This window comes from Schistocerca cancellata, chromosome 2, assembly GCF_023864275.1.
Source record: "Schistocerca cancellata isolate TAMUIC-IGC-003103 chromosome 2, iqSchCanc2.1, whole genome shotgun sequence".
NCBI lineage: Eukaryota > Metazoa > Arthropoda > Insecta > Orthoptera > Acrididae > Schistocerca > Schistocerca cancellata.
This window is the reverse complement of record NC_064627.1, coordinates 1083232822-1083259625: the sequence shown is the minus strand read 5'-3', so window position 1 is coordinate 1083259625 and position 26804 is coordinate 1083232822. Positions and strand designations below refer to the sequence as shown.

At 40.7% G+C, this 26804-nt stretch overlaps 1 protein-coding gene across 1 annotated transcript in view; it reads right to left on the bottom strand.

The window, feature by feature from the left end:
* The window catches only part of LOC126163086 (uncharacterized), a 128359-nt gene that overhangs the window by 2832 nt on the left and 98723 nt on the right, over positions 1–26804 (bottom strand). The window contains exons 6-7 of the mRNA XM_049919997.1: positions 19118–19249; positions 18124–18174 (exon numbers count right to left, since the gene is read on the bottom strand). Of these exons, the coding sequence (XP_049775954.1) occupies positions 18124–18174; positions 19118–19249 (183 nt within the window). The remainder of the gene's footprint in view (positions 1–18123; positions 18175–19117; positions 19250–26804) is intronic.

The following is a 26804-nucleotide window of genomic DNA, read 5'->3' as shown; positions in this document are numbered from 1 at the left end:
CTTTCGTCTGAGGGTTGCTTCAATATCCTGTGTGTTGTGTCATACATTTTAGTGGCTGCATATTACAGACATTTTTCACTGTCATGAAGGTATTTTTCACAGAAATAAAGATAACGAGGCAAACAACCAGAACAAGTCATAATTACACTATTACCTGTAATGAGGCGCGGTAGACCAGTGGTAACTTACAACATAATACTCTGGAAACATCTCTGAACAAAATCCGACAGTTCGTGTTCATTTTTTATAGGTATCAACATAAAACATATTATCAAATATCAGAAAACGAAGGCAAAATGGTAAGTCCTCAGCCTAGCACAAGTATGGCGTTGCTATAAATTAAATTTTGTTTTTTGTCTGTTGGCACATTTTGAGCAATTTTTTAGTTACATGTCAGCCTGATTTGTGAAATAGCCTTATCACTGTGGTTTTTATAAAGTATGCATTTTGTGTCTGTGTCCTTCAACTGGAAAATCGGGAATACTGTAGAATTATAATATTCTTTGTTAAGTGGTATAATTTGTAATGGCTATTCATCTAAAGATGTTTAAAGACTCTTCCACATTTTCCAGTGTTGCAAATAGGATTCCAATGTGACCATATTCATAGCTGAAGGCGTTCCTATATCTGAATCACCAGTGAAAATACTCAGGAAGTGCAGAGTATGATATCAGATGCTCATAAATTAAAGATACATTAAATCACTGCCATCATAATCGTATCACAAGGCAGGGCATGATACACTCAATATAAATTCTTATTTATGAGGAATATGTTGAAGGTGCCACATCTGCTCAATGCAGAACAAGAACAAGTGCAAAAACGAATCCATCAGCAATGTTATGATTGCTTACAAAAACCCAACTGATTTTGCGGAAGATTTGTTACTATTGATAAGGCAGGGGTCCACTACAGCACAATATATGCGAAACAACAATCAGTTGATTTATATGTGCCAAAAAGTTGAGGTCTGTTGCTGGCTACGTTAGAATCAATGTTTTCTGGGATGCAAAAGATATTACTGAAGGAAAAATGGTAAATTCTACACAAATGTTGTCTGCCAACTGGTAGAAGAAATACTTGAGAATTGCCCTTCATCTTTCATTGGCATAATAACAGCTGCTTTGGTACTGAGATGGATGAGGAATCTGAAGTATGAATTGCGAGATATAATGAAAAATAAAATGGAACATTTACGCTGTTCACCAGAATGGGAACCATTTAATTCCTACCTTTCCCACCATTCAGGGATATGTACTATGGAAAATATTTTGAGTCTAGTGACATATTTACGAATGTGTTGAATACCTTGTAGAATCATATTACACGATTTACTGGTGTCAAGTGCATTGACCTAAACAGGGATTATGTCAAATATAGAAAACAGTATTTAAGTGTAATCTGAAAAAAATAAGTTAAACACTATTATGAAACTACTGGGAAGTAATATTAATTATGTACAAAGCTTCATCAACATACTCTTCAGACTGAAGACCACAGCAATGATATGATTAGATTCAAAAATATCTGTGAGGATGCACTTCAGTAGAATAGAAAGAAGTGCTCATCACAGAATTCTATAGTTGATTTGTTGTCTCCATCTGTCTGCTAGCATATAAAACCAGTAAGAGATATGTTAATACTCATGCTTTGTCTAATCTTTTAACATTGACAAGTTATGCTTGGCAACAATGTTGTTGTAGTTAAAAGAAATGCTTTGGTACCCATTATAGTGTGGAGGATAGTCGAACTATATAGGATATTACATAGTTGTAATTACATCACATTGCGATCAAGACTACTAAAATTTGTAATATATACCCTGAAGAGAACGAACACAGATGTGTACTGAAATATCTGATTCTGTCAATATTAGGATCAAGCCATTGGAGCCTTTGAGAGATTGTCTTCAGTCACAATGTTGTAACAGTGCTTATAACAACAAAGGGTATTAATGAATGTATGTGTTACGAAACAGTTGTCAAACTAATGTTCATGAATTATCCCTGCAGAGTTTTCAAGGATTAGCAGTGATGTAACTCATATTTAGTACCATACTTCTATATTCTGATAAATGTTATCCCTATAAATTAGGCTACCTCAGGCAACGAATCTGTAACTCATTGAACGAAAATCTATGGTAAAAACTGATTTCATCATTTTTACATCACCTATGGTATTCTTAGCGGATACAGTCTCCTTAAGTTACCTTTTCTCAGAACTCGCTTTATCAGAAAACATATATTTTGTACACCTCGAATCCTTTTTATATCTGCCACTATCACTGTTGTTCTTATTGTCATTATTATTATAATTGTTATTATATTTCTAGTACTATTAGTGGTAGCAGCTACAGTAGTACAAGAACTTCCAATATTAACTTTATTAATTCATAGTAGGTATTATTTACTCAAAATGCCACTTCAGTCATTTAGAAGCATTTTAATGTTATTTGTCATATCAAAAATGTTATTTCTTAGGCAACTATGGTGTAAAAATGGTACTATATATGTGCAACTCAGGTCTGATGTAAGAGAGGGCCGGATGACTCTGATCAGATCTGGTTAAATAACTAAATAAATAAAACAAATAATAAATACGAGAATCCCATTCCATAAGTCATGTTTGCAAAATACTGACACAATTTAGCTATTAAAAATTGAAAGAGTGCTGGAAACCGACGCTGGAAGAATTACAAAGATTTTAAGGCTCTCGTGGCCACTTGTTGGCAAAGGGACTCACTTGCAATGTCGCACCATGGGCATGTGGAAAAGTTTATGTTAGAATGACTGGACGATCAATCAACTCCAGGATCACAGAATATAAGCAACATTGCAGGCTGGGGCAGGTAGAGAAATCGGCCGCAGCAGAGAAAGCGCTATGTGAGGCCGACCACATAGTGAAATTCGCTGACACGGTAGTTCTGGTCTTAGAGAAGAAGTATCACACCCACTTGTTCAGAGAAACAAACATTAGAAAAGCTTCAACAAGAAAGAAGGAAACCTCATTGCAAACGGATCCTGCATTCCCTTGCTGCAGGAAACGACCACTACAGGTAGCAACAGTAGAACTGCACCGGAAGTGACATGGAAAAATCCCTTGGACATCGGCGGGCCAAGTGGCCGCGAGCTCGATTCCAGTCTATCACCAGCAACGGAGGCTGAATCTTTCGCAATACCAGCCACTCGTGCTGGCGGAACGCCAGAAAAATCATCAAACAAACGTCAGTCGAAGAACCTGAGACAGAATCCTGGGAGAATTGTTTGAGTTCAGAAGAAGTGTAGAGACATCCAAAACAATAATGACCCTCCATTTATCTTAGAAGAATAACTGAAAATGGCAAACCTGCATTTATAGAATTTGTAGATTTAGAAAAAGCTTTAGACGATGTTGACTATAACACACTCTTTGAAATTCTTAAATTATGAGGGATACAGTACAAGGATCGAAGGTATCTCTCCAACTTCTACAGAGAACGAGCTGCAGTTGTAGGAGCAGAAGGACATGAAAGATAGGCAGCGGTTGAGCAGGCAGTGAGACAGGGTTGTAGTGTATCACTTCGAGTTATACAGTTTCTGCATTAAGTAAGTATTAAAGGAAACTTCGAAATGGAATTAGAAGTTCAGAGGAACGAAATAAAAATTTGAAAGTTTTCCAATGGCATGGCAATTGTGTGACAAATGGCAATGGACGAGGAAGACCAGATGAACAGAATGGATAGTCCTTGAAAAGACGTTGTAAGATTAACATCAACAAAGTAAAATAAGGATTCCGAATGATTTTGTTTTTGTTGTTGTTTTTGGTGCTGCTGCTGTGGTCTTCAGTCCAAAGACTGGTTGATGCAAATACGTAAACTCATCTACTACTTTTAATGTCTCATTTCCTAATCTAATTTCCTTAGCAGCGACTGATTTAATTCCACTACCCTTATTTTACTTTTGGTGATGTTCACCTTATAATCTCTTTTCAAGATACTACCCATTCTGTTTAACTGCTTTTCTAAATCCTTTACTGTCTCTTACAGAATTACAGTTTCATTGGCAGACTAAATGGTTGTTACTTCTCCTCCCTGAACTTTCATTCCAATACAAATTTTCTCCTTGTTTTCATTTACTGCTTGCTTAAATTATAGGTTGAATCACATGGGAAATATAGTTGCAGAGCTTTTATCAAAACAGGATGCCGCCAAAACAATGTGAGACTTAGTACAGTAAATAATTTGCAATTGCAGGAATACTGTCAGTATTATTGAGCGATCAGATAACGAAATTCCGAAGTGACATCCTAAAGAGAGTTTTTCATTTACTGAAGACTGATAAGATTGAATCTTGTGTTTACCATTACCTAACCAACACAGCACTCGAAAGACCTCATCAAATGTTAGCAGAATATCTATATCATTACGTGGGAATCAAGCAGAAAAACTGGAATGAATGGTTGAATTTTGCCACTTTTGTATATAACATTACACCACATTCATGGACTGGTTTCACTCCATTCGAGCTATTTTTCTGGAGAGTATGCGATATCCCTGGGATACTACAATGGGATCCGGCCAAAGTACGATACAACTATGATGATTACATAACGTAACTACAGGACAGGATGTGCCAAATGTATCAAATGCCAAGGAGTTTTAGTAAGGAATGTAAGGAAAAGGATAAGGGATCTTATTATCTCGTGAAAATCTCCATAGAATTTAAGACAGGAGACAAAGTACTATTAGATGATGAAAGTATGAGAGTAGAACGTCAAAGAAGTTAACAAGCCCATGGAACGGCCTTTCCGTGTTGTGAGGACTTGAGGACCAAATGCAGTGCCCCAGTTAACGAAAAAGAAGTTCATAGCAGTGCATGCAAATGGATTGCTAACATCATGCCTTTCAACAGCTGCGGTTGCCCGGAATATAAAATAGTTTGGGATTAAAGCATATCTTTTGGCTGTGATAAAATCAGGTTGAAAAATGTGGTGAAAGAACAAACTAAATTTTATCTTATAAACGATTAAAAGCCGATTTGACATATTAGAATACTAAGGTTATAGGTGAGGAGACATTGTGGTCGGTCCTCAGAGACAGGTCATTAGCCGTTATTAGCCTAACACTGCCAGCAGCAGCAAACATTAGTAGTAGAGATACAGATCCAGTTATAGAACACGCATTTCCATCTATGTGTTAGTAACCACCACCTCCCTTGCAACCAGATAAATTATTGTTCAAATGTGTGTGAAATCTTATGGGACTTAACTGCTAAGGTCATCAGTCCCTAAGCGTACACACTAGTTAACCTAAATTACCCTAAGGACAAACACACACATCCATGCCCGAGGGAGGACTCGAACCTCCGCCGGGACCAGCCGCACAGTCCATGACTGCAGCGCTTGAGACCGCACGGCTAAACCCGCGCGCCTCATAAATTAGTCTTAGATACATCAAATGCAGCATCCAGTGTACTAAGTTGAAAGAAGAGAAATGTTATGGCCATTTGCGTGTGAGCTGTAATGCAGCCCATGTCAAGATCTCAGAAGCAATGCACCCCCACCCCTCCCTCCCAAGTGAAATTCACGCTAACCCCAGTGATTCATCACTGTATGCACAGGATTGCAGATGAAGGGTGGAAAGGATGTGATTACATATTGTACATATTTGTGCTTTAGGGATTTATTAATTATATTAACGAAAAATCTGGTATGTATATTTATACTGGAAAAACCTATGTATTTATGTATGTACAGGTACACATCGATGTAATGTGCATGAGAAGGAGTTATAAAATTAGTTCCTAAGATCTGAGGACAAATCTTCTCTCAGAGTGGGTGGTGTAATGACCAGGGTTGCAAGAAAAACTAAAACAAAAAACAAAAAATCATCTAAGAAAAACCTGGTATATAAAATGGAGACATACAGTGCCAATCGTATTTGCTGGCTCAATATGGGGTAAGACACATTAAGAAACCACTGATTCCACACTCTCTGATTGCGAATCAGACTCAAAAGGAGATGCAGTCATGCCCTGTCTGTAAGCAAACATGCGAAATGCGGTACATAGAAGCCACCAAACATCAAACAGGACAGAATTGCTGCTAACAGTAAATTCCGACCTCTTCAGCACCTTGGATGATCAATAGCTGATAGCAGAAAGTATGTGACTGAGAATTATACACAGTTCCTCTTGTACACAAAATAGGACTTGTAAAAAGATGCCTTTATGTACTGTACCTGCAAACTGTGGTTATTGGTTTCCTCTGTACATTTGCCTGAATGTTCCCTTATCTGATTGTCACTTCTACTGTGGTGTGCATTTGCACCTAATGGTTTGATTAGAGCTGTAGAAACTGGCTCTTATTAATGATTCGCTTTGTGGAGTATTATTGTTAGACTTTAATGTGTGTGCCTTATTCCTAATATAGTGTTCGTCCAGTGTGGCCGTTTGTTCTGGTGATCGATTGAATAATCTAATAATGTGAAGTTACAAACCGTATCTGGGTTTTTCACATTGTTTAAGTAGGTCTTAGGAATCAAGTAATAACCCAGTGTCTCTGCTCTTCAGCATGTTCGTGTAAACACTTGAAGATGAATTAAAAGCATAACATAAACTCAGTGTCTTATTCCCTTACTAACACTATGGTTGCCTCCTTTGCCTGATATCCGAATCATTTTGTTCTGTCTCCAACTACAGTTGTTATCTCACCCTTTGCATGTAACTGCTCACGTGCTTCAGGTGGATGACCCTAAATTACAATGCATCTCCAATCCGAATGTGGTTTAAACCAAGTATGTTGTACTAATTTTTACCAAGTTTGAAGAAACAAACATTGGTGATGATCTTGCAGATGCACTAAATTTATGAAATTTTGTTTGCAATTGCAAAATCTTTCTGACATTAGCTGCGTTAGGTATGAAGATATTGCCTAATGGAGACACAAGGAAGTTTGTGCCGGACTGGAACTCGAACCTGGATTTCCCACTTGTCGCGAGTGGTCGCCTTAACAAATTTGGCTATCTGAGCACACTTCGAAGAGCAACCCAGACTTCCACGTGCCACACTGTTTATAACCCTATCGCTCCCAACTGTATGTGCGTTCCCACCTCAGGATTTCAGGTACACAAACGTATTCAATGTTAGTATTAAGGTCGTCATTTTGCTCGTCGAGGCTTGTGATTCTTATTTTTAACGCTGCCTGAGGAAACAGACATGTGTCACCAACAGGCAATATCTTCATACCCAACGCTAAGATTCCGCGATTGCCAATAAATTTCATAAACTTAGTACAGCTGCACGATCGTCACCAATGTCTGTTTCTACACACATTGTTAAAAGTGTGTAACAATAACGTTGAATACGTTTGTCTGCTTCAAATAGCTGCGACCGACGTGATCGTAGACAGTACAACATATGGACGTTTAGGTCAGTCCTGGATAGCTGAAGTGGGTAAGGTGACCACTCATGGGTAAGCAGAAACTCTGGGTTCTTATCATGGCACAGCACAAATTTTTGAGTCCCACCAATAGCTAATGTCTTCATACCTAACGCAGCTAATGTCAGAAAGATTCCACAGTTGCGAATAAATTTCATAGGTATGTTGTGGCCCACGCTGGGTTACGACACGTCTGTATTCCCTTTGACGTTCTGTATTTTTATAGTTTCTTATTTCGTCAAGTAATTTCAATATCTTTTGTGTCTCCCAGGAATTTGTAATAGGTCTTGTCGTTTGATCCAGTTGGTGTTCTGCTGCCTTCACTTTTTCATCTGTCAAAACTACCAATTCGTCCTCTGTTGTATTCATTGCTTAATGTTCCCTCTGCTACTCTCAACAGCTTCTGGTTTTTTCAATTTAGCCATGTTCCGTGTCCTTAATTTCCCATATTTCTGAAATTTATTTAGTTTAATCTGCAGTTCATAACCAATAAATCTTGGCCAGAAGCCACATCTGTCTTTGGTAATACTCCACGGCTGTGAATCTAGTTTCGCCACAGGGACGATACTAAGATGTCTACGAGTGCTTAATCAGCAAGGTATCAGATAAGATGAGACTTGTTGATGTGTTCAAACTCGCACATGTCTTATTTCTGCTATTTCAGAGATGGGGATGCACATGTGTCAAGTTGCTTCCAGGCAGGAGCAGTTGTGTGCTAGTGGACTGCCAGGAGCAGTCTGTAATGCTGATGAAGCAAATGTGTTGCATATTTAACAGTTATCTCTGTGAGTATTTCTCCAAATTCATTTGTGTGAGGCATGGTGTCGAGGTGAAACTATAATTTATCCTACACGGGAACGTCAATGAAACAGCAACATGAATGCTGAAACCATTTCCAAGACATATAAAAATCCTGTGGCTGTAACATACAAAGTGGAATTGGCTGACCTTAAAATGGCTGTACTCTTAGATGAGCTGTCTCTGATAATGCAATAGCTTCGTGTAGACGACTGTTGCCTTTTTGACCTGTATATAACGCAAAATTTTGCTGAGATTTTTAACAAAGTGGAGATGTGTGGTTACCTAATATCGAACCATGGCTTCTGTGTGCGAGAAGACTGTCAGGGAACAGCAGTGTCATTCTGAACAAGGGTGAGACAGTTAGAATATACAGTTTAACATGGATTAGTTCCAGTTGTAGAACAAAGATAGAAAGCAACTTTATATATCAAATCAGAAGCACAATAGTGAACAAAGATATCAGTAAGTGCCATAATGTGTGCGTCTACAAGACTTTTCACTACTTCCTTGGAAATTACAATTTTAAACTACGGAGTGGAAGATGCCTTTAATCCTGTGTAAGTCTGTCTAAGTGTATTAAACACCAACAAATAGTATCTCATCGTGCTCCTCCGCACTTTGCGCCATTCATTTGTGTGTGTTGTAACCTAGCGAACAACATACAAAACAGTTGTTGTGTTGCGTTTAATAGAGTTCTACCTTTTTTTCTGCTGGGGCAATAAGAGTACACAGAAGCTGACTGGTGTTCAAGCAAACGTTGCAGACAATCAAGACTAAGAAAAGATTATAAACAATGTTATGTCTGCCACCAAGTTTTAATTATTTACCTGTAAACTAAGTGGAAAATTTTAACACAGACTAGAACTGGGACAACAAAAGTATTATGCGTACGATTTATGTAAAATCCGAAAAATACATTTTTCTCAGTCCAGAACACTGTTCTCCACAATACTGTCAGATATAGATAGTGCTAAATTTAGACTGTTTACACGAATAATGTTATTGTGCAGGTCTTAAGAAAAGGAAGCAGTGTATCGAACAGACTTAAGCAATTTCCTATAAAGGATATTACTCCTTTAAGTGCAGTTAATGTGTTATGCACACACAAAAGAAACATGTAAACGGAAGAGGTCAAAGTAAAATAACGCGAACTGGAGCATTGTGCAAACACAGGTTCCATGAAGGAAGATATAAACTCCAATTGGAAAAAGAACAAGCTATTGCAGATGCGCAAGCAAGGCTCATACATTTCTTTGTACACAATATATAGAAAAATGTGGAGAATACATCAGTATTTACTGTAAATGCCAATGGAAAGTCGCAATGGACATTTTCGCGAGCTCTTGAAGCAAGAGCTTATTCAGCGAATGGACTGCAATGCCAGTTCCTCCGAATTAAATGCCATCTAATACGCTTGGGCTGCGTTGGAGAGGTATACTGCAGCACGTTCACGTGCACCAACGATGATCCAGCAGTTGTCAGCCATGCTGCTGGGGAATGTAATGCCCTACCATTAGAGCTCCATACCAACCTTGTGATACCGAGCGCTGTGCAGAGCGTCCATGGTAGTGAACTTAACTTTGTGTTCTGCCTTACTGCAGGTCTTGTCATGGGGCAAGCTCGTCAGAGAGGTCCACCGCACGAGCGTCTAGGGAAGTGGTTGCAGTGGAGGTTTCCCGTTGCCTTCCACTGATGATGCTGGAATAATAATGAGGACAACACAACACCCAGTTCCTGAGTGGAGAAAATCATCGACCCAGACGGGAATCGATCCCGGGCCCCTTGGCGTGGCAGACCGCCGCACTGACCACGGCGGACACCCTATTAAGAACCATGTCCTGCATTTTTTAATATCTTACGGATCATCAACAATTAGCGTGACTTCAGCGTAATTACTGTCTTTGATAAAAGTGTAATTTCTGTTCGTGTCACTGCGTATCTCTTTCAGCTGGAAACTGTTACAGTTCTTTCTAAGTATGGTCCAAGTTTCAGCGAGCTACTTTGCCAGGAACCAACCCGTAATGGAAACGTTTGCTGGTTGATGTTCCCACACCAGTGTAAATGATTGATTTTAGTGTGTCAATGGATGCAAATACAGCTTTTTCTTCTCGCAAAATGTTAAAATACGAAAAAAGCTATCATCTGTTTGCGATGCCTGCAGATCGACAGTTTTTTGATTAATTTCATGCGAGCTGCATACAGTTTCCAATGTAAAGCAATGTAAACTGGCATTACCTGTAAAATGCGATAACAGCTTCTTACTCGATAAAGAGATCACTATAGTATGGGAATGCAAGCCCGTGTGTGCCTCAGAAGCTAGACGACAGCCACTCATCAATTCATACACTATAAACTCATTCTATACACAGAATGAACTATGAGCACAGGAGTAGGTAGTCAGAGATCGAACTACTTTGTCATATCTTTGCTGTCAGGGATCGACCTGGCAGCAAAAAAAGGAGAACCAGTGGTTCATAGTTCGAACATCTTTGACTTTAGCACCAAGTGGGCTACATAGATCGAACAATGAGAACAAAAATAGTGCAGCAGAGTGTCACTGGTCGAACTAACAGAGCCAGTGGCAGCTCTGAGGTACGTAGAACAAACTAAGAAAACAAAGATAGCGGTGCACGGGTCGGAGTTCGAAGTAGCAGAGCAAAATAGGCTCTCTGTTGTGCGTATTAACTGACTGTATTATTTTTTATGTCAGTAAAATGTTGGATGCAGACTGGGCGAGCAAGTTCCTCCTGCAGCTATCCTCGCGTCTACCTGCCTAAGTCCTAGGAATGGCTGTTTTGAGTATTTAACTCAATGTCTCTATTGCATTCGTACTTATCTGTATTTCACTGAAAATATCTGCACAAACTGCATATGTCGCGTGTCTTGTTTGGAAACAGACTTGTTCCATTCAGTCACGGTATCTGCTGTTGACAACAGTAATCTACATCTATATAGATACACCGCAAGCAACTTTATGGTGCGTGGCGGAGGGTACCCAGTAACACTATTAGTCACTGCCTTCCCTGTCGCATTCGCAGATAGAGCGAGGGAATAACTACTATCTATATGTCTCCGTGTGAGCCCTTATTTATCTTATCTTCTTGGTAATTACACGAAATGTACGTTGGCGGAAATACAATCGTTCCGCAATGAGCTTCAAATCCCAGCCTCTAAATTTTCTCAAGAGCGTTCCTCAAAAATAACGCCACTTCCCTCTAGGGACTCCCTTTTGGTTTCACAAAGCATCTCCCTAATACACTGAAAAGCCAAAGAAACTGGTACACGTTACTTAATATCGTGTAGGGCCCCCCGCGAGCAGGCAGAAGTGCCGCAATACGATGTGGCATGGATTCGACTAATGTTTGAAGTAGTGTTGAGGGGGGAGGGGGGGGGGAAATTGACATCATGAATCGTGCAGGACTGTCCATAAATCCGTAAGAGTACGAGAGGGTGGATATCTCTTCTGAACAACACGTTGCAAGGCATTGCAGATATTTTCAATAATGTTCATGTCTGGGGAGTTTCGTAACGGGCGGAAGTGTTTAAAGTCACATGAGCGTTCCTGGAGCCACTCTGACGTGAAGTGTGTCGCATTGTCCTCCTGGAATTTGTAAGTAGGCTGTTTATGTTTTCTTATTGGCAACGTTACGTAGCGCTCTATATGAAAATCACTGGCTGTGCTGTGTGCAGTCTGTGGCTAGTTTGCATTGTTGGTTCTAAGGACAATTCCAAAAACTTTGTGAGTGCACAAGTGGTGGTTATGAACTTGCTATATTATCTGCAAGACTCTTCACTGGTGATTGTGCACCCGCACAGTCACAACAGATGGCTGCTGGCCGCCTCTACAAGGACTACAGTGGGTCAACACCTTTGCTGACTCACCAATACCGTAATCTCTACAAGGACTACAGTGGGTCTACACCTTTGATGACCCACCAATACCATTATTTCTACAAGGACTGCAGTGGGTCTGCACCTCTGGTGGCCCACCAATACCATTATTTCTACAAGGACTACAGTGGGTCTGCTCTGTGACGACCTACCTAACAATCTTCTTCAAAACGTCGAATTACTCTGCTGTGGGTTTGCTCTGTTGTGGCCCATTACCTGTCAGCATTTCAAGAGTCAGCACTGTCTTTCCGTTGGAAGGACACCACTACTTCTTCAAGACTGCATGGAAATCCACTACTTCCGTGTGCATTCTCTTATACTGCTCAGACTTAAAAAAAAAAAAAAAAAAAAAAAAAAAACACTGAAATTTTACTGTGATGAACAATCTGGACTGTCTTTATGGACTGTGAGAAAATTTTAGCTTTTGACCAAATTGTATAAATAAGTGTGTGCATTTGATATCTTTGTTATTGTAATTATGAAAAAATTTTTCAAATCATTATTGGCCACTGCCCAAAAATATATTGTAAAATTTTTTGTGGGGAGCATGGGGGCTATGTAAGTAGGCTGTTTATGTTTTCTTATTGGCAACGTTACGTAGCGCTCTATATGAAAATCACTGGCTGTGCTGTGTGCAGTCTGTGGCTAGTTTGCATTGTTGTCTGCCATTGTAGTGTTGGGCAGCTGGATGTGAACAGCGCGTAGCGTTGCGCAGTTGGAGGTGAGCCGCCAGCAGTGGTGGATGTGGGGATAGAGATGGCGGAGTTTTGATAATTTGTAATACTGGATGTCAATTATGAATATTAAGGTAAATACATTGTTTGTTCTCTATTAAAATCTTTCATTTGCTAACTATCCCTATCAGTAGTTAGTGCCTTCTGTAGTTTGAATCTTTTATTTAGCTGGCAGTAGTGGCGCTCGCTGTATTGCAGTAGCTTGAGTAACGAAGATTTTTGTGAGGTAAGTGATTTGTGAAAGGTACAGGTTAATGTTAGTCAGGGCCATTCTTTTGTAGGGATTTTTGAAAGTCAGATTGCGTTGCGCTAAAAATATTGTGTGTCAGTTTAAGCACAGTCGTATATAAATTGTTCTAAGGGGACGTTTCAAATTGACCAAGTCCGTCGGAATGCACAAAGGATATGAATCGATGCAGATGATCAGACAGGAGGCTTACATACGTGTCACCTGTCAGACTCGTACACAGGAGTATCAGGGGTCCCATATCAATCCACGTGCACGCGCCGCACATCATTACAGAGCCTCCACCAGCCTGAACAGTCCCCTGCTGACATGCAGGATTCAGGGATTCATGAGGTTGTCTCCTCCCCCGAACACGTCCGTCCACTCGATACAATTTGAAACGTGACTCGTTCGACCAGGCAAATTGTTTCCAGTCATCAACAGTCCAATGTCGGTATTGACGGCCCCGGGCGAGGTGTAAAGCTTTGTGTCATCCAGCCATCAAGGGTACACGAGTGGGGCTTCTGCCCCGAAAGCCCATATCGATGATGTTTCGTCAAATGGTTCGCACGCTGACACTTGTTGATGGCCCAGTACTGAACTCTGCAGCAATTTGCGGAAGTTTTGCACTTCTGTGACGATGAACGATTCTCTGCTGTTGTCGTTGGTCACGTTCTTGCAGGATCTTTTTCCGGCGGCAGCGATGTCGGAGATTTAATGTTTTACCGTATTCCTGATGTTCACGGAACGTTCGTGAAATAGTCGTAAGTGAAAACCCTACTTCATCGCTACCTCGGAGATGCTGTGTCCCATCGCTCGTGCGCCGACTATAGTATCACGTTCAAACTCACTTGAATCTTGATAACCTGCCATTCTAGCAGCAGTAACCGACCTCAAAACTGCGCCAGGCACTTCTTCTCTTATATAGGCGATTCCGACCGCAGGGCCATATTCTGCCTGTTTATATATCTCTGTAATTGAATAGGCACGCCTATACGCTTCTTTGGCGCTTCATTGCATATGCGTATTCTTCGAACCAATCAGTAAAAAATTTAGCAGCGCTCCTCTGAAGTACTGCGATGTCTTCCTTTAATCCAAACTTGTGCGGATCCCAAACACTCGAGCAGTACTCAATAATGGGTCCCATATACGATCTCCTTTACAGATGCCTCACACGTTCCTAAAATTCTCCGAATAAGCCAAAGTTGACCATTCGCTTTCCCTACTACAATCCTTAGATGCTCCTTCCATCCCATATCGCTTTCCTACAGTACACTTCGATGTTTAATAGACGTGACTGTGTCAAGGAGCACACTAGTAATGTTGTATTCGAACATTACGGGTTTGTTTTTCCTACTCGTCTACATTGGCTTACTTTTTTATACATTTAGAGCCAGCTGCTATTCATCACACCAACTAAAAATTTATGTACGATATTGCAGTGCCTGTGTTGTTCAGAAGCACAATACGAAGCTCCTTCGGACACGAATGCACGCTACTACAGCCGTTAACGAATACATGAAAAGTATTCCCATTTGCGAATATCGACAACCATCACATGTATAATGGAACGACGACATTGGAAACTTGCGCCAGACCGGGCTACGAACCCGGATTTCCAGCTTATCGCAAGCAGTCACCTTACCGTTTGGCTATCCGAGCACGACACAAAGTCACACCAGACTTCTATATGTTGCCTACCACATCTCCACAACCTGCACTCGATTAGATTAGATTAGATTAGATTAGATTAATACTAGTTCCATGGATCATGAATAGGATATTTCGTAATGATGTGGAACGAGTCAAATTTTCCAATACATGACATAATTAAGTTAATTTAACAACATACTTAAGTTAATATAACAACTTTTTCATTTTTTGTGTTTTTTTATTTTTATTTTTTTATTTTTTATTTTTTTATTAATATTTTTTTTTAAATTTATATCTAAAAATTCCTCTATGGAGTAGAAGGAGTTGTCATTCAGAAATTCTTTTAATTTCTTCTTAAATACTTGTTGGTTATCTGTCAGACTTTTGATACTATTTGGTAAGTGACCAAAGACTTTAGTGCCAGTATAATTCACCCCTTTCTGTGCCAAAGTTAGATTTAATCTTGAATAGTGAAGATCATCCTTTCTCCTAGTATTGTAGTTATGCACACTGCTATTACTTTTGAATTGGGTTTGGTTGTTAATAACAAATTTCATAAGAGAGTATATATACTGAGTAGCTACTGTGAATATCCCTAGATCCTTAAATAAATGTCTGCAGGTTGATCTTTGGTGGACTCCAGCTATTATTCTGATTACACACTTTTGTGCAATAAATACTTTATTCCTCAGTGATGAATTACCCCAAAATATGATGCCATATGAAAGCAATGAGTGAAAATAGGCGTAGTAAGCTAATTTACTAAGATGTTTATCACCAAAATTTGCAATGACCCTTATTGCATAAGTAGCTGAACTCAAACGTTTCAGCAGATCATCAATGTGTTTCTTCCAATTTAATCTCTCATCAATGGATACACCTAAAAATTTGGAATATTCTACCTTAGCTATATGCTTCTGATTAAGGTCAATATTTATTAATGGCGTCATACCATTCACTGTACGGAACTGTATGTACTGTGTACTCGTACATTCATTATCTACATTCCCGTACACGGAAGACATTTTAATTAAAAGTCGCTTGCCCAGTGTTGGCAGATAAATACGATATTGGAGTGCCTATGTTGTTTAGAAGCACGATGTAAAAAAGAAGCTTTCGAACCACTGGACGCAATTTTTTGTTCGCGGCACATACAGTGAATTATGGTTAAAATGAGAGCGAACATAGCTTCCAGTTCTCTATAAAATCTGACATGGTTTCTATCTTACTCTGGAGCGTTTTTCAATTTTAGCCATGTCCGCTGTTTCTCAATATCGATATCACTCATATTTGCAGTGCAGTGTGTGTTTTAGAGGTACCCCTGCGATCAGGTGGTGCGTGGAAAAGTGGCTCAGTTATCAGCCTTCGTCGTTCTTCATGGAGGGTATAGAAAAACTTTTACCCTGTAGATACAGTTGGCTGAATAATGGGAGGCTGTCTCGAAGTCTGGTTACTGTTCTTCTCGGTGGCTGTGGTATTAATTTCCCAGTGAAGTGTATATAACATGGTTTAACTTGAGTAATACTTAGATAACGCAGCTCTGGCCATCGTCCACATCGAATGTCTTTCAGAAAAACAAACAGGTTCTCCTACTACGTATTATGTTATGGGACACCAAACAAGCGGTATTTCGTTGAAACTGACATGGTGCAAGTGCGAGGCCGGGAAAGTACCTCATCAGATCAAGGGCACCCATACTCTGGAAATAGGGGAGGGGGACACCCTCCCCCTTTTGATCTTTGAGAAAGGAAAAATATATAGTCTAATCAGGTGTTTATCTTTCAAGAAAATGAGGCAAAAGTCGGCATTACGCAGGATTTTTATCGGGTCGAAACTGGAACTTTTTTATGACTTCTTGCGAGTCACCATACGTCTTCTAAAATACGAGGGTTGTAACTTAAATAGTGGCAACTATTTATTCACGTTAGCAGAGCTTGTTCAGTTGATGGTGCGAATGGAGCGGTCTAAAGTTATGGTGATTCTCGTGTACGACTGTGATGGTGTTATCCTAACGCATTACGTTCCTCCACGGCAGACAGTCAATGCACAGTATTACTGTTCGTTTTTGGAGCATCACCTGCGACCAGCTTTGCGAAAGAAGCGGTGACACTTTCTGCGCAACCCACCCATCATTTTGCACGACAATGCGCGGGCGCATACAACGCAAGCTGTGGTTGCTCTGTTCGGTCGATGGGATGGGAAGTACTGTACCATCCACCATACTCCCCGGACTTAAGTCCTTGTGACTTTGATTTGATTCCGAAGATGAAGGAACCACTTCGTGGCAGTCGCTTCAGAACTGTTCCAGAGATTCGACAGGCAGTAGACCGCTCCATTCGCACCATCAACAGAATAGGCTCTGCCAGAGGTATACTACGCCTTCCACATCGATGGAAACGGATTCTACACAACGCTGGTGACTACTTTGAAGGACAGTAACAGGTGCAAACATGTAACTCTTTTGTATCGGTTGTGAATAAATAGTTGCCACTGTTCAAGTTCCAATCCTTGTATTATAAATAGTGCACACCTCCAGATCTAACGCTCCCCCCGCCCTCCTCCCCTATCGTATGGACACCCTTGAATCAGGCGCAAAAAACAATATGAATTTTTTTTATCGAGATGGAATGTACAGATTACAAAGTGACCAAAGAGACAGGCACTAGAAAGGAAGACTAACAATTCTACTTGCATAGGCACTTCAGCTACTGGAAGTAAAAACGCACTAGTTGTCAGCTTTTTACTATTGGTGCAATAGAAAAATAGCAACAATGGCAACTAGGAGTGCAGTCTGTTTACTGTAGCCATTTGGTTTTTTAAGAAACGAAGTTATCATGTACCCAACTGCTTAAATTGCTTAAAAACTTTGCGAGTGTGTATCACTTCGCTGGAACTTCCAGGGAAAATTTATTGTATTCATCGCGCTGTACAGCGTTAAGTCACGGTTTATGGGTAAAAGAATCTATTCATATTGACTAGATATTTGGAATCCCTTTACTCTTTGAATCACACCTGAATTTCGCTGTGTCTGCACTGAACTGTTTATTGCCCTGTACAAGAGTACTCAAACAGTGGCAAACGCGATGTAAACATGCGTTTCAGCATATAATGACTGACAACAGAAACAGCAAAATTCAATAGGAATTAACAGAAAAATAATTTTAATTGTATACTAAATTTAAACAGAGAATGTTTTAAAATCTGTCAACATTACTTATGTGAATCTCGTGATATACTAAATAAAGTTTTAAAATAAACAAAACACAAGTTAATTAAGGAGCAGTTAGGGAACTGTGAAATGTAAAATACTCAGTTTCATTCATCATTATAGATAAATAGCTCCTTAACAGCTTAAAAAAGCGTTAGTCAGAAAGCATTATATCTAATTGAGAAAATACTGACCATTTTCAGTTGGAGATTCAGAGCCCCTGACCAAAGTGTCGTTAGCAGAAGCTATAAAAGAAAATAACAGAAATAAAATTTAATACAGTAGTAAATCCTCTACATTAACAGGCGGCAGTAAATTTATAATTTGGTATTTTTTTGTATTATTGCTATTTATAATCTGGCTCATGTAATACTGTATTAATTTTTTCCGCAGATTCAGGTCAACATTTGTAAAACTCTAATTCCTCTCTCTCAAACCCCACCCTATGGGGAGAGAGGGAGAGTTTTAGTTTTAGAGAATCAAATTTACGAAGTAAATAAGTACTTTTTATTTATCGTAACCATTTTCCACGCAAAAAAGAGAACATGGATTTTCTTGAATTACAGCACCAACTACCAAGAACCAAAACAAATGTTTAAGCAAAATGTACGTAGTTTTTTATGTAGAATCTGAGTCTGCAATAAAAAATGGGGGTCCCCATTTGAAATTTTAAAGTTGCCTCCCGCACCACCCCAGGGGGCTGGGGTAGCTGGCTAATTTTAGTACCAGCAGATATATGTCCTCCTCGAAAATAATCAGCTTTGGTTTCTACACATTTTTTCGTGTGAAGCTTATTTTTCGAGTTATTCTGCTTTGTCAACTTAAAATTTACACCGTGTATATTAACATTATCATACAGTGAGTCGTTTCTAGAATTTGATTCCTTATGACAATGTCTCTAAGATATTGTTCTACAAGTCCGAAATGTCCAAATGTGTGTGAAATCTTATGGGACTTAACTGCTAAGGTTATCAGTCCCTAAGCTTACACACTACTTAACCTAAATTATCCTAAGGACAAACACTCACACCCATGCCCGAGGGAGGACTCGAACCTCCGCCGGGACCAGCCGCACAGTCCATGACTGCAGCGCCCTAGACCGCTCGGCTAATCCCGCGCGGCGTTCTACAAGTATTCTAGCTTTGGATTATCAGTTATAAAAATGACACTCCTGATAGTAGCACTTACGGCAGTGCCAGCTGATGGGGCAGCACTTGCGGGTTCTCCAGAAGACTGGCGCACACGAGGCCAGTTCTGAGGGCCTGTGTCCCAAAGTGAAGTCACAGCTGAACTTCCGGCACCACGGCCCATCCAGAGTTCCTGAAAACGTTGAAATATGTCAAGAGCACAGAATTATATGGGAAGGAGACATGGACTACAAGAAAACCGGAAAGAAGAGAATACAAGCACTTCAGATATGATGTTGCAGAAGGGTGTTGAAACTGAAGTGGGCTGATAAGGTAAGTAATGAAGAGGTTCTCCACAGAATCGTCGAGGAAACGAGTATGTGCAAAGTACTGCATCGTGATAGTGAGTGTGTTAAGACACAAGAAAACAACTTCTGTAGTACTATGGGGAGTCGTAGAGATCAAGGAATGAGGATGAAGACAGATATTACTACATACTCAGCAAATTATTGAGAATGTTGGGTGTTGAATGCTACATTGAGATGAGAAGACTGGCGCTGGAGAACAACTTAATGTGAAGCTAATGAAACCAGTCAGAAGGCTGATAGCAAAAAAGTAGTATTCCTGCTTTGTCTTCTGCTCAGTTTTTCGTGTGTAATTTGTGTATTGGTCAAAGCATGGAGGGTGAACTCAATGTCTGTATTATTCCACCTGCCTTTACATATATTAATTGTTATCCCAAAGCACTTTAGTGTACATTGTAAAATAATCGTTTGAATACAAATGTAAAATTACTACACGTAAAATACCAAAAAATGAACTTAGTAGTACAGATGTAGAGAAGTGACACAATTATGAAGCGCTTTGTCAAAAGAAAACTACGAAACATTTATGGTATATGTTTCCTGTTGTATTGGAGACTGATTATGATTCAATAAATTACAAAAAGTTTCCGAAAACTAACTCAATTTTTGCCCTATAACTGGCTCCGCTAGGGGAGAGTTATTGAAACTGTACCATTTTTGAGATTTAATTTATGTTAAACCAAACTGTACGTTAGAAACTTTTTTAAACAATGACATTTTCAACTGCAGGTTGTTGTTCTTAGTATATGATGTAAAGAATGGAAACCTTTTGCAGATTTTGCATGTACCAATGCGTGCATAGCTCATATCACACTTATAAACTACGTCCCCGAGCCTGAAAATCTCTACTAGACTACTTTTAAGTAAATTTTCCATGTTATAGTGCTTTCATACCATTTGCTTGCGTAACAATAGAACTTTACCACCCCTTTTCGCGCCCCTGCAGGCGTCCCATGAATCCACATTTTGCATTTCATACATTTGATTAGTTCTTGCATTTGCTCTTCCTCACACAACTCACTACACCATTCTTCTGTTCTGTTAATGAGCCTCCAAAAGACTTTCTTTCTATGTGTGGAGTTGTAGTTCTAGATTCACTTTCCTTTGTTTCGATTGGATCTTTTATTTCTTTTTTTGGCTAGGCATTGAAGTTTTGCTTGTAGCTTTCACCTTTTCCCCCGGATTTGGAGATATTTCTGGGATGGACAGCTTCAGCGCACTTTTTGCCCGGTTAAGGCTTATTCCGTATTGAAATTTATTGGGCAGTCCGTTTCGTATTGCAGTATCGAAGTTTCATTACAGTCCACAGGCTTAAACCGAACATTGTCTAATCAAATGTAAGATTGTGGACCTCTAATTCGTTTTCAATTGCACTGGAAAACGCTTTACTGCGGCCAAAAGTTTGTAAATCCTGGTTGTCATTTTTGCTTCTGTCTTCACTATGCCTCTTGATTTTTGACTTAGGCTCGTTTCATATACACTGGTGTTCAAAATTATAGCAACAAAGCCGCTGTTTCCCCGTGTTGTGTCAAATTTACGGTATACTCAAACAAAATGTCAACAGATGTTCGTACAATCGTGTTCTGCACGGAAGATGGCATTCCTTTCAATGGACAACTACGTCAACGATGAAGCCAGGGCACCTATCAAACGGGGTAGTGTTTGCCGGGTAGTCTCACATCCACAATCGCTGTGTACACAATCATAGACTGTGCAGTATGCCACAGAGAAGTCGCCGGCCGAAGTGGCCGTGCGGTTAAAGGCGCTGCAGTCTGGAACCGCAAGACCGCTACGGTCGCAGGTTCGAATCCTGCCTCGGGCATGGATGTTTTTGATGTCCTTAGGTTAGTTAGGTTTAACTAGTTCTAAGTTCTAGGGGGGCTAATGACCTCAGAAGTTGAGTCCCATAGTGCTCAGAGCCATTAGAGAAGTCGCCTACCAGACACTCTGCGGTGGAGGACCATAAGAAGGATAGAAGCAAACTGCCGTGGCCCGATGGCTTGAAGTGAATCGTTGTGTTGTTTCTCTGATGTGCCGACACTTTATGGGTACCGAAACAGTATTCCCGAAGACCAGGGCAGGGCCGACCACGTGTGACATCAGAAAGGGTGGGCCGTTATTTGGCCGTCAGGGCATGACGGTAGTGCCTTAGTACTGCACAGCAACTGGCATCTGACCTCGCAGTATCCACTGTGCGTGTTGTATCGAGGCAAGCGGTGTGCAGAAGGCTTCGGCAGAGTGTCCTTTACTGCTGTATGGGTACCTCTGATGATGCGTCTTCACAGAAGGGAATGTCTAGAGAGGAGTCGTCAACATGCCACCTGGACGGTCGAACAGTGAGCCAATGTTCTTCTCGCAGGTAAGTCCCGATTTAGTCTGGAGAATGATTCTCGACGCATTCGTATCTGGAGTGAACGTGGAACACGATTTAGAAATACAAATGTGGGAAGAGACCGATATCAAGGAGGATCCCTATGGTATTCTGTTCGAGTATAATGACTTTTCTGGAGACTAGAAATCTACTCTGTAGGAATCAGCATGGGTTTCGAAAAAGACGGTCATGTGAAACCCAGCTCGCGCTATTCGTCCACGAGACTCAGAGGGCCATAGACACGGGTTCACAGGTAGATGCCGTGTTTCTTGACTTCCGCAAGGCGTTCGATACAGTTCCCCACAGTCGTTTAATGAACAAAGTAAGAGCATATGGACTATCAGACCAATTGTGTGATTGGATTGAGGAGTTCCTAGATAACAGGACGCAGCATGTCATTCTCAATGGAGAGAAGTCTTCCGAAGTAAGAGTGTGCCGCAGGGGAGTGTCATAGGACCGTTGCTATTCACAATATACATAAATGACCTGGTGGATGACATCGGAAGTTCACTGAGGCTTTTTGCAGATGATGCTGTGGTGTATCGAGAGGTTGTAACAATGGAAAATTGTACTGAAATGCAGGAGGATCTGCAGCAAATTGACGCATGCTGCAGGGAATGGCAATTGAATCTCAATGTAGACAAGTGTAATGTGCTGCGAGTACACAGAAAGATAGATCCTTTATCATTTAGCTACAAAATAGCAGGTCAGCAACTGGAAGCAGTTAATACCATAAATTATCTGGGAGTACGCAATAGGAGTGATTTAAAATGGAATGATCATATAATGTTGATCGTCGGTAAAGCAGATGCCAGACTGAGATTCATTGGAAGAATCCTAAGGAAATGCAATCCGAAAACAAAGGAAGTAGGTTACAGTACGCTTGTTCGCCCACTGCTTGAATACTGCCCAGCAGTGTGGGATCCGCACCAGTGGAAGACTCTGCAGGAGAGACGCTCAGTAGCTCGGTTCGGGCAGGAGAGACGCTCAGTAGCTCGGTACGGGCTTCTGTCAAAGTTTCGAGAACATACCTTCACCGAAGAGTCGAGCAGTATATTGCTCCCTCCTACGTATATCTCGCGAAGAGACCATGAGGATAAAATCAGAGAGATTAGAGCCCACACAGAGGCATACCGACAATCCTTCTTTCCACGAACAATACGAGACTGGTATAGAAGGGAGAACCGATTGAGGTACTCAAGGTACCCTCCGCCACACACCGTCAGGTGGTTTGCGGAGTATGGATGTAGATGTAGATGTAGATGTATGGGCAGGGATTATGTTGACCACTCGAACGCCTCTTCATGAAACTGTACGGCTGAATCGGCAAGGTTTAAGTGCTGTCAGGTATCGAGACGAGATCTTGGGACCTCATGTGCGGTTGTTGCGAGGTGACGTAGGCCCACACTTCGTACTGATGGACGATAAATTTCGACCTCATAGAGCACGGGTGGTTGATATTTTCTTGGAAACGGAAGAAACTGCATGCATGGCGTAGCCTTTTCGCTCTCCCGATTTGAATCCCATAGAGAAAGTCTGGGATGCGCTGGGGAGACAGGTCGCATGACGTCAGCATCCACCAACCACTCTCCAAAACTTAGGAGCAGTTCTTCAGGAAGAATGGGCGTTACTGCCTCAACATGAGATTGATGACATCACTCACAGCATTCCCCGTCGTTGTCAGGCCTGTATTGGTGCCAGAGGTGGTCACACCCAATGCTGAGCACATTAACCAGTTGTCGGAATATACGTACAAATCCGTTAAGTTGGAAAAAAACGGAGCATATTTTTGTCTATCGTTATGCGTGTTGTAGTTGTTTACGTTCTGTGCTCTTTACATTGTTTCTACTTTACTGTCGCTTGTTTATACTGTTTTGTGGCGAAATAAACCCAACGCTGCAAAATTTCCTTTGTTGGTTTAATTTTGGACACCAGTGCACGTCCACATTCATTTAATCGATTATCCTCGTTTAGATGTACTGTTGCAGCTAAATGCAATTTATCAGTGACCCACTTCCTACAACGCCTTTCTCTTACCGCAATCAAATACAAAATAATTATTTCATTAATTACTGAAGTCAAGGAACACACCTGAAAATTCACCACATCAGTTCTAAACAACATTCTAAATGCTTGTTTTGAAGGTCATTATACGAGCAAATATCTTACACTACACCGTTACAACACAGGAAAATTATAACGGTATATTATGGGCCACGTCGCCATTTTCTCTTTGCCACATTCGTACAAGCGAACCACGACGACATAGGTTCATGACTGTCGGAAAACAAAGGATAATTCATGTACATTCACCCATAAATAAAACATTATGTTGCCAGTTACCTTAAAACAGTGATTCTCTTTCCCCATGCACAAAAAGTTACATGAAAACTACAGCAAAGTCAATGTTGCCTTTACATGATTTGTTCCTCAACACGCAGAACTCATAGCTGACAATAAGACTCTTTGAACTATATATTTAATCTTGACCTCGCTAAATGTCGTTTTGTACAAGAGGTACGAATTTTACAGTAGTGGTACTAATTTGGAGCTGGTACAATAGAGGCAGGTCTCCCTGATAGGGCATGGATTTAGATCTTTTCCATCATGAACGATTAAGCTCCGTGTTGCTTAGAAGACAATACGCTGGTCATAGAGAATCTAACGATGCCCAGTCATGTTACGAGCTTTTCTCCTGGAGAATCTTGTGAAGCACGTATTCCACGATCCGTCTGCAATTGAAATGGTGAACTTTGTACCGAGACAGAAGTAACAGCTAACTTACATCCACCCCACCAATTGCCGTTCTCCAACCCCTCCGTATACAGATGCAAGTATAATGTCGAAGTTAAGGAGTCCTGTGCAATGTCCCTTATTTGTGGACGATGTTGCAGTATTCTGTTCTCCCTACAACACATCAACAGCAATCTGTCAGTTACAACTTGCAGTGAAGAGGTGGTAGGAGTGCGCTGTCAAAGAGGGTTTTCTGGGTAAGTGTGAGTGTGTGTTTTAATTTTAATTGTGTTTTTCGCATTTGTAATTTGCCTGACTTGGACAGCAGGGACAACAATCCACATTTTACAGACTCGTGAGGTTTCTGAGCTTCATTTTTGATTCGAAGTTGTGGTTACTACACCTAAAAGGACCTGAAGGCAACATCCCAGAAAGTACTCTGTATCTGAAGGTACGTTACCCACATGTCTTGGGGAGTGGACAGGATGCGTCTGCACCAGTTGTATATGGTTTCTGTGGCATCATGGCTAGATTATGAGTGCACAGTATAAGGATCATTGAGACCTTCTTAACCAAAAAATCAATGACGCTAGCTGCCGTGAGGGGAGCTGCTTGGAGGACCAGTCCCATACCCAGTCGCTATGCTGAGACTAGGGAACCATCCCTCGGCAGCTCCTCATGGTACCTCAAGCATATAAGATCCTCACTGCTCCAAAATCACCAGTATACACACAGTTGCCTTCCAGCTGTGAACATCTTTTCTCCAATCGTTCACGAGCAACAGGGCCGTCTGGGATCCGCTTGAGCTTGTGCTGGAGCACCTTGGTGTGGGGCAAGTATAGGCCCAAATCCAAGGTTAGAATCGACTTACACCAAGGTAACTGCAGAGGTTCAGAGTAATTTTGGATTTAGTGCAATATAGAACAGAATGCACACCTGCATCTGTTTTTAATAGAATATTTTACATAATTTAGTCCGTGGTTGAGTCTTAGCTGGGGGACTCACTTGCCTACTCTGTTGGTTTTCCTGACCGGGTCCTGAAGACTCGGTTGCTAAAAGAATTCACTGTATTCTACGCCTAATTATACGCGATCTTCAGGGCACTGGGGCTGAGAAGATGTATTGCGACTGCTAAATTCTTCGTCTGTTACCATAGTCTGAGTGTCCTTAACTCTCTACAGTACTTTTACCGAGCACATAAAGTAGTCCAAATATCCGTGACGCCCTTCTCCACCAACAAAGGCTGAGGAAGTAGATGTCTTTCGACTGGGTACCACGGCACATGTACATTGACGCATACGAAATGGCAGATTTAGCAGCCAAACAGGTGTATCTCGAATAAGCAGGTGGTTCAGTGTGCCAACCTTCTGCATGCTATCACCTCACTGTTGAACTATAGAGCGTTGTGTGTGTACGTGGGAAGAAGGCTGTGCAGAAGTGATGAGGTTCTCCTTATTCGTCTTTATAAAGGACACCAGCCTTTTAATGCATAGCTTCTTGCTCTGGCGGGATGGCCGTCAAGTGTGTGATGCTTGTGGTACGAGAATCACAGTGCGCCACATTTTAGTAGACTGTGTTTTATATTCAGACGAGATGGCAGCAACTAATTTACCAACCGATTTGACCACTATTTCAGCTGACAATCACACGGATGTGATATAACTTTTAAGGTTTTGTGAAATGTCCGACTTCTTCCATAAAAGTTTAGGGAGAAGTTGTTAATGTGTTATCAGAGTGGATGGCTCATCCATATGTCATTATTTTATTTTTTCCCTTGTATTACATTTGTTTCATTTGACGGTTTTAGGATGTCTGACCATATTTATAGTATAACAAAGGTTGTGAGATGGTGTGGCTCCTCAAGTGACTGTGAGCGAGGCAGAGAGATAATGAATGCAATTTTATATACGATTTACTTCACTCTTCCTTGTTTATAACATTTGATATTTTTCAACAACATTTGTTTCTACTGATTTTTTAAGGGTGCTCATTATCTTCGCCATTGAGCGCCCAAACATGAACACACATACACTACCACACACACACACACACACACCCTCCCACCCAGCCACCCATCCACACACACACACACACACACACACACACACACACACACACACAATACGTATGTGCTAGAGCAGAAAAATTAGACAAAGAAATCTGTATAAAAACGAAGGTGTGACATATATTGTTGTGTTATATAGTATTGTTGAATCTGAGGTATTAATGCACATAGCAGCTCTTTAGTGATATAGACAAATCATGCAGTACATATACCA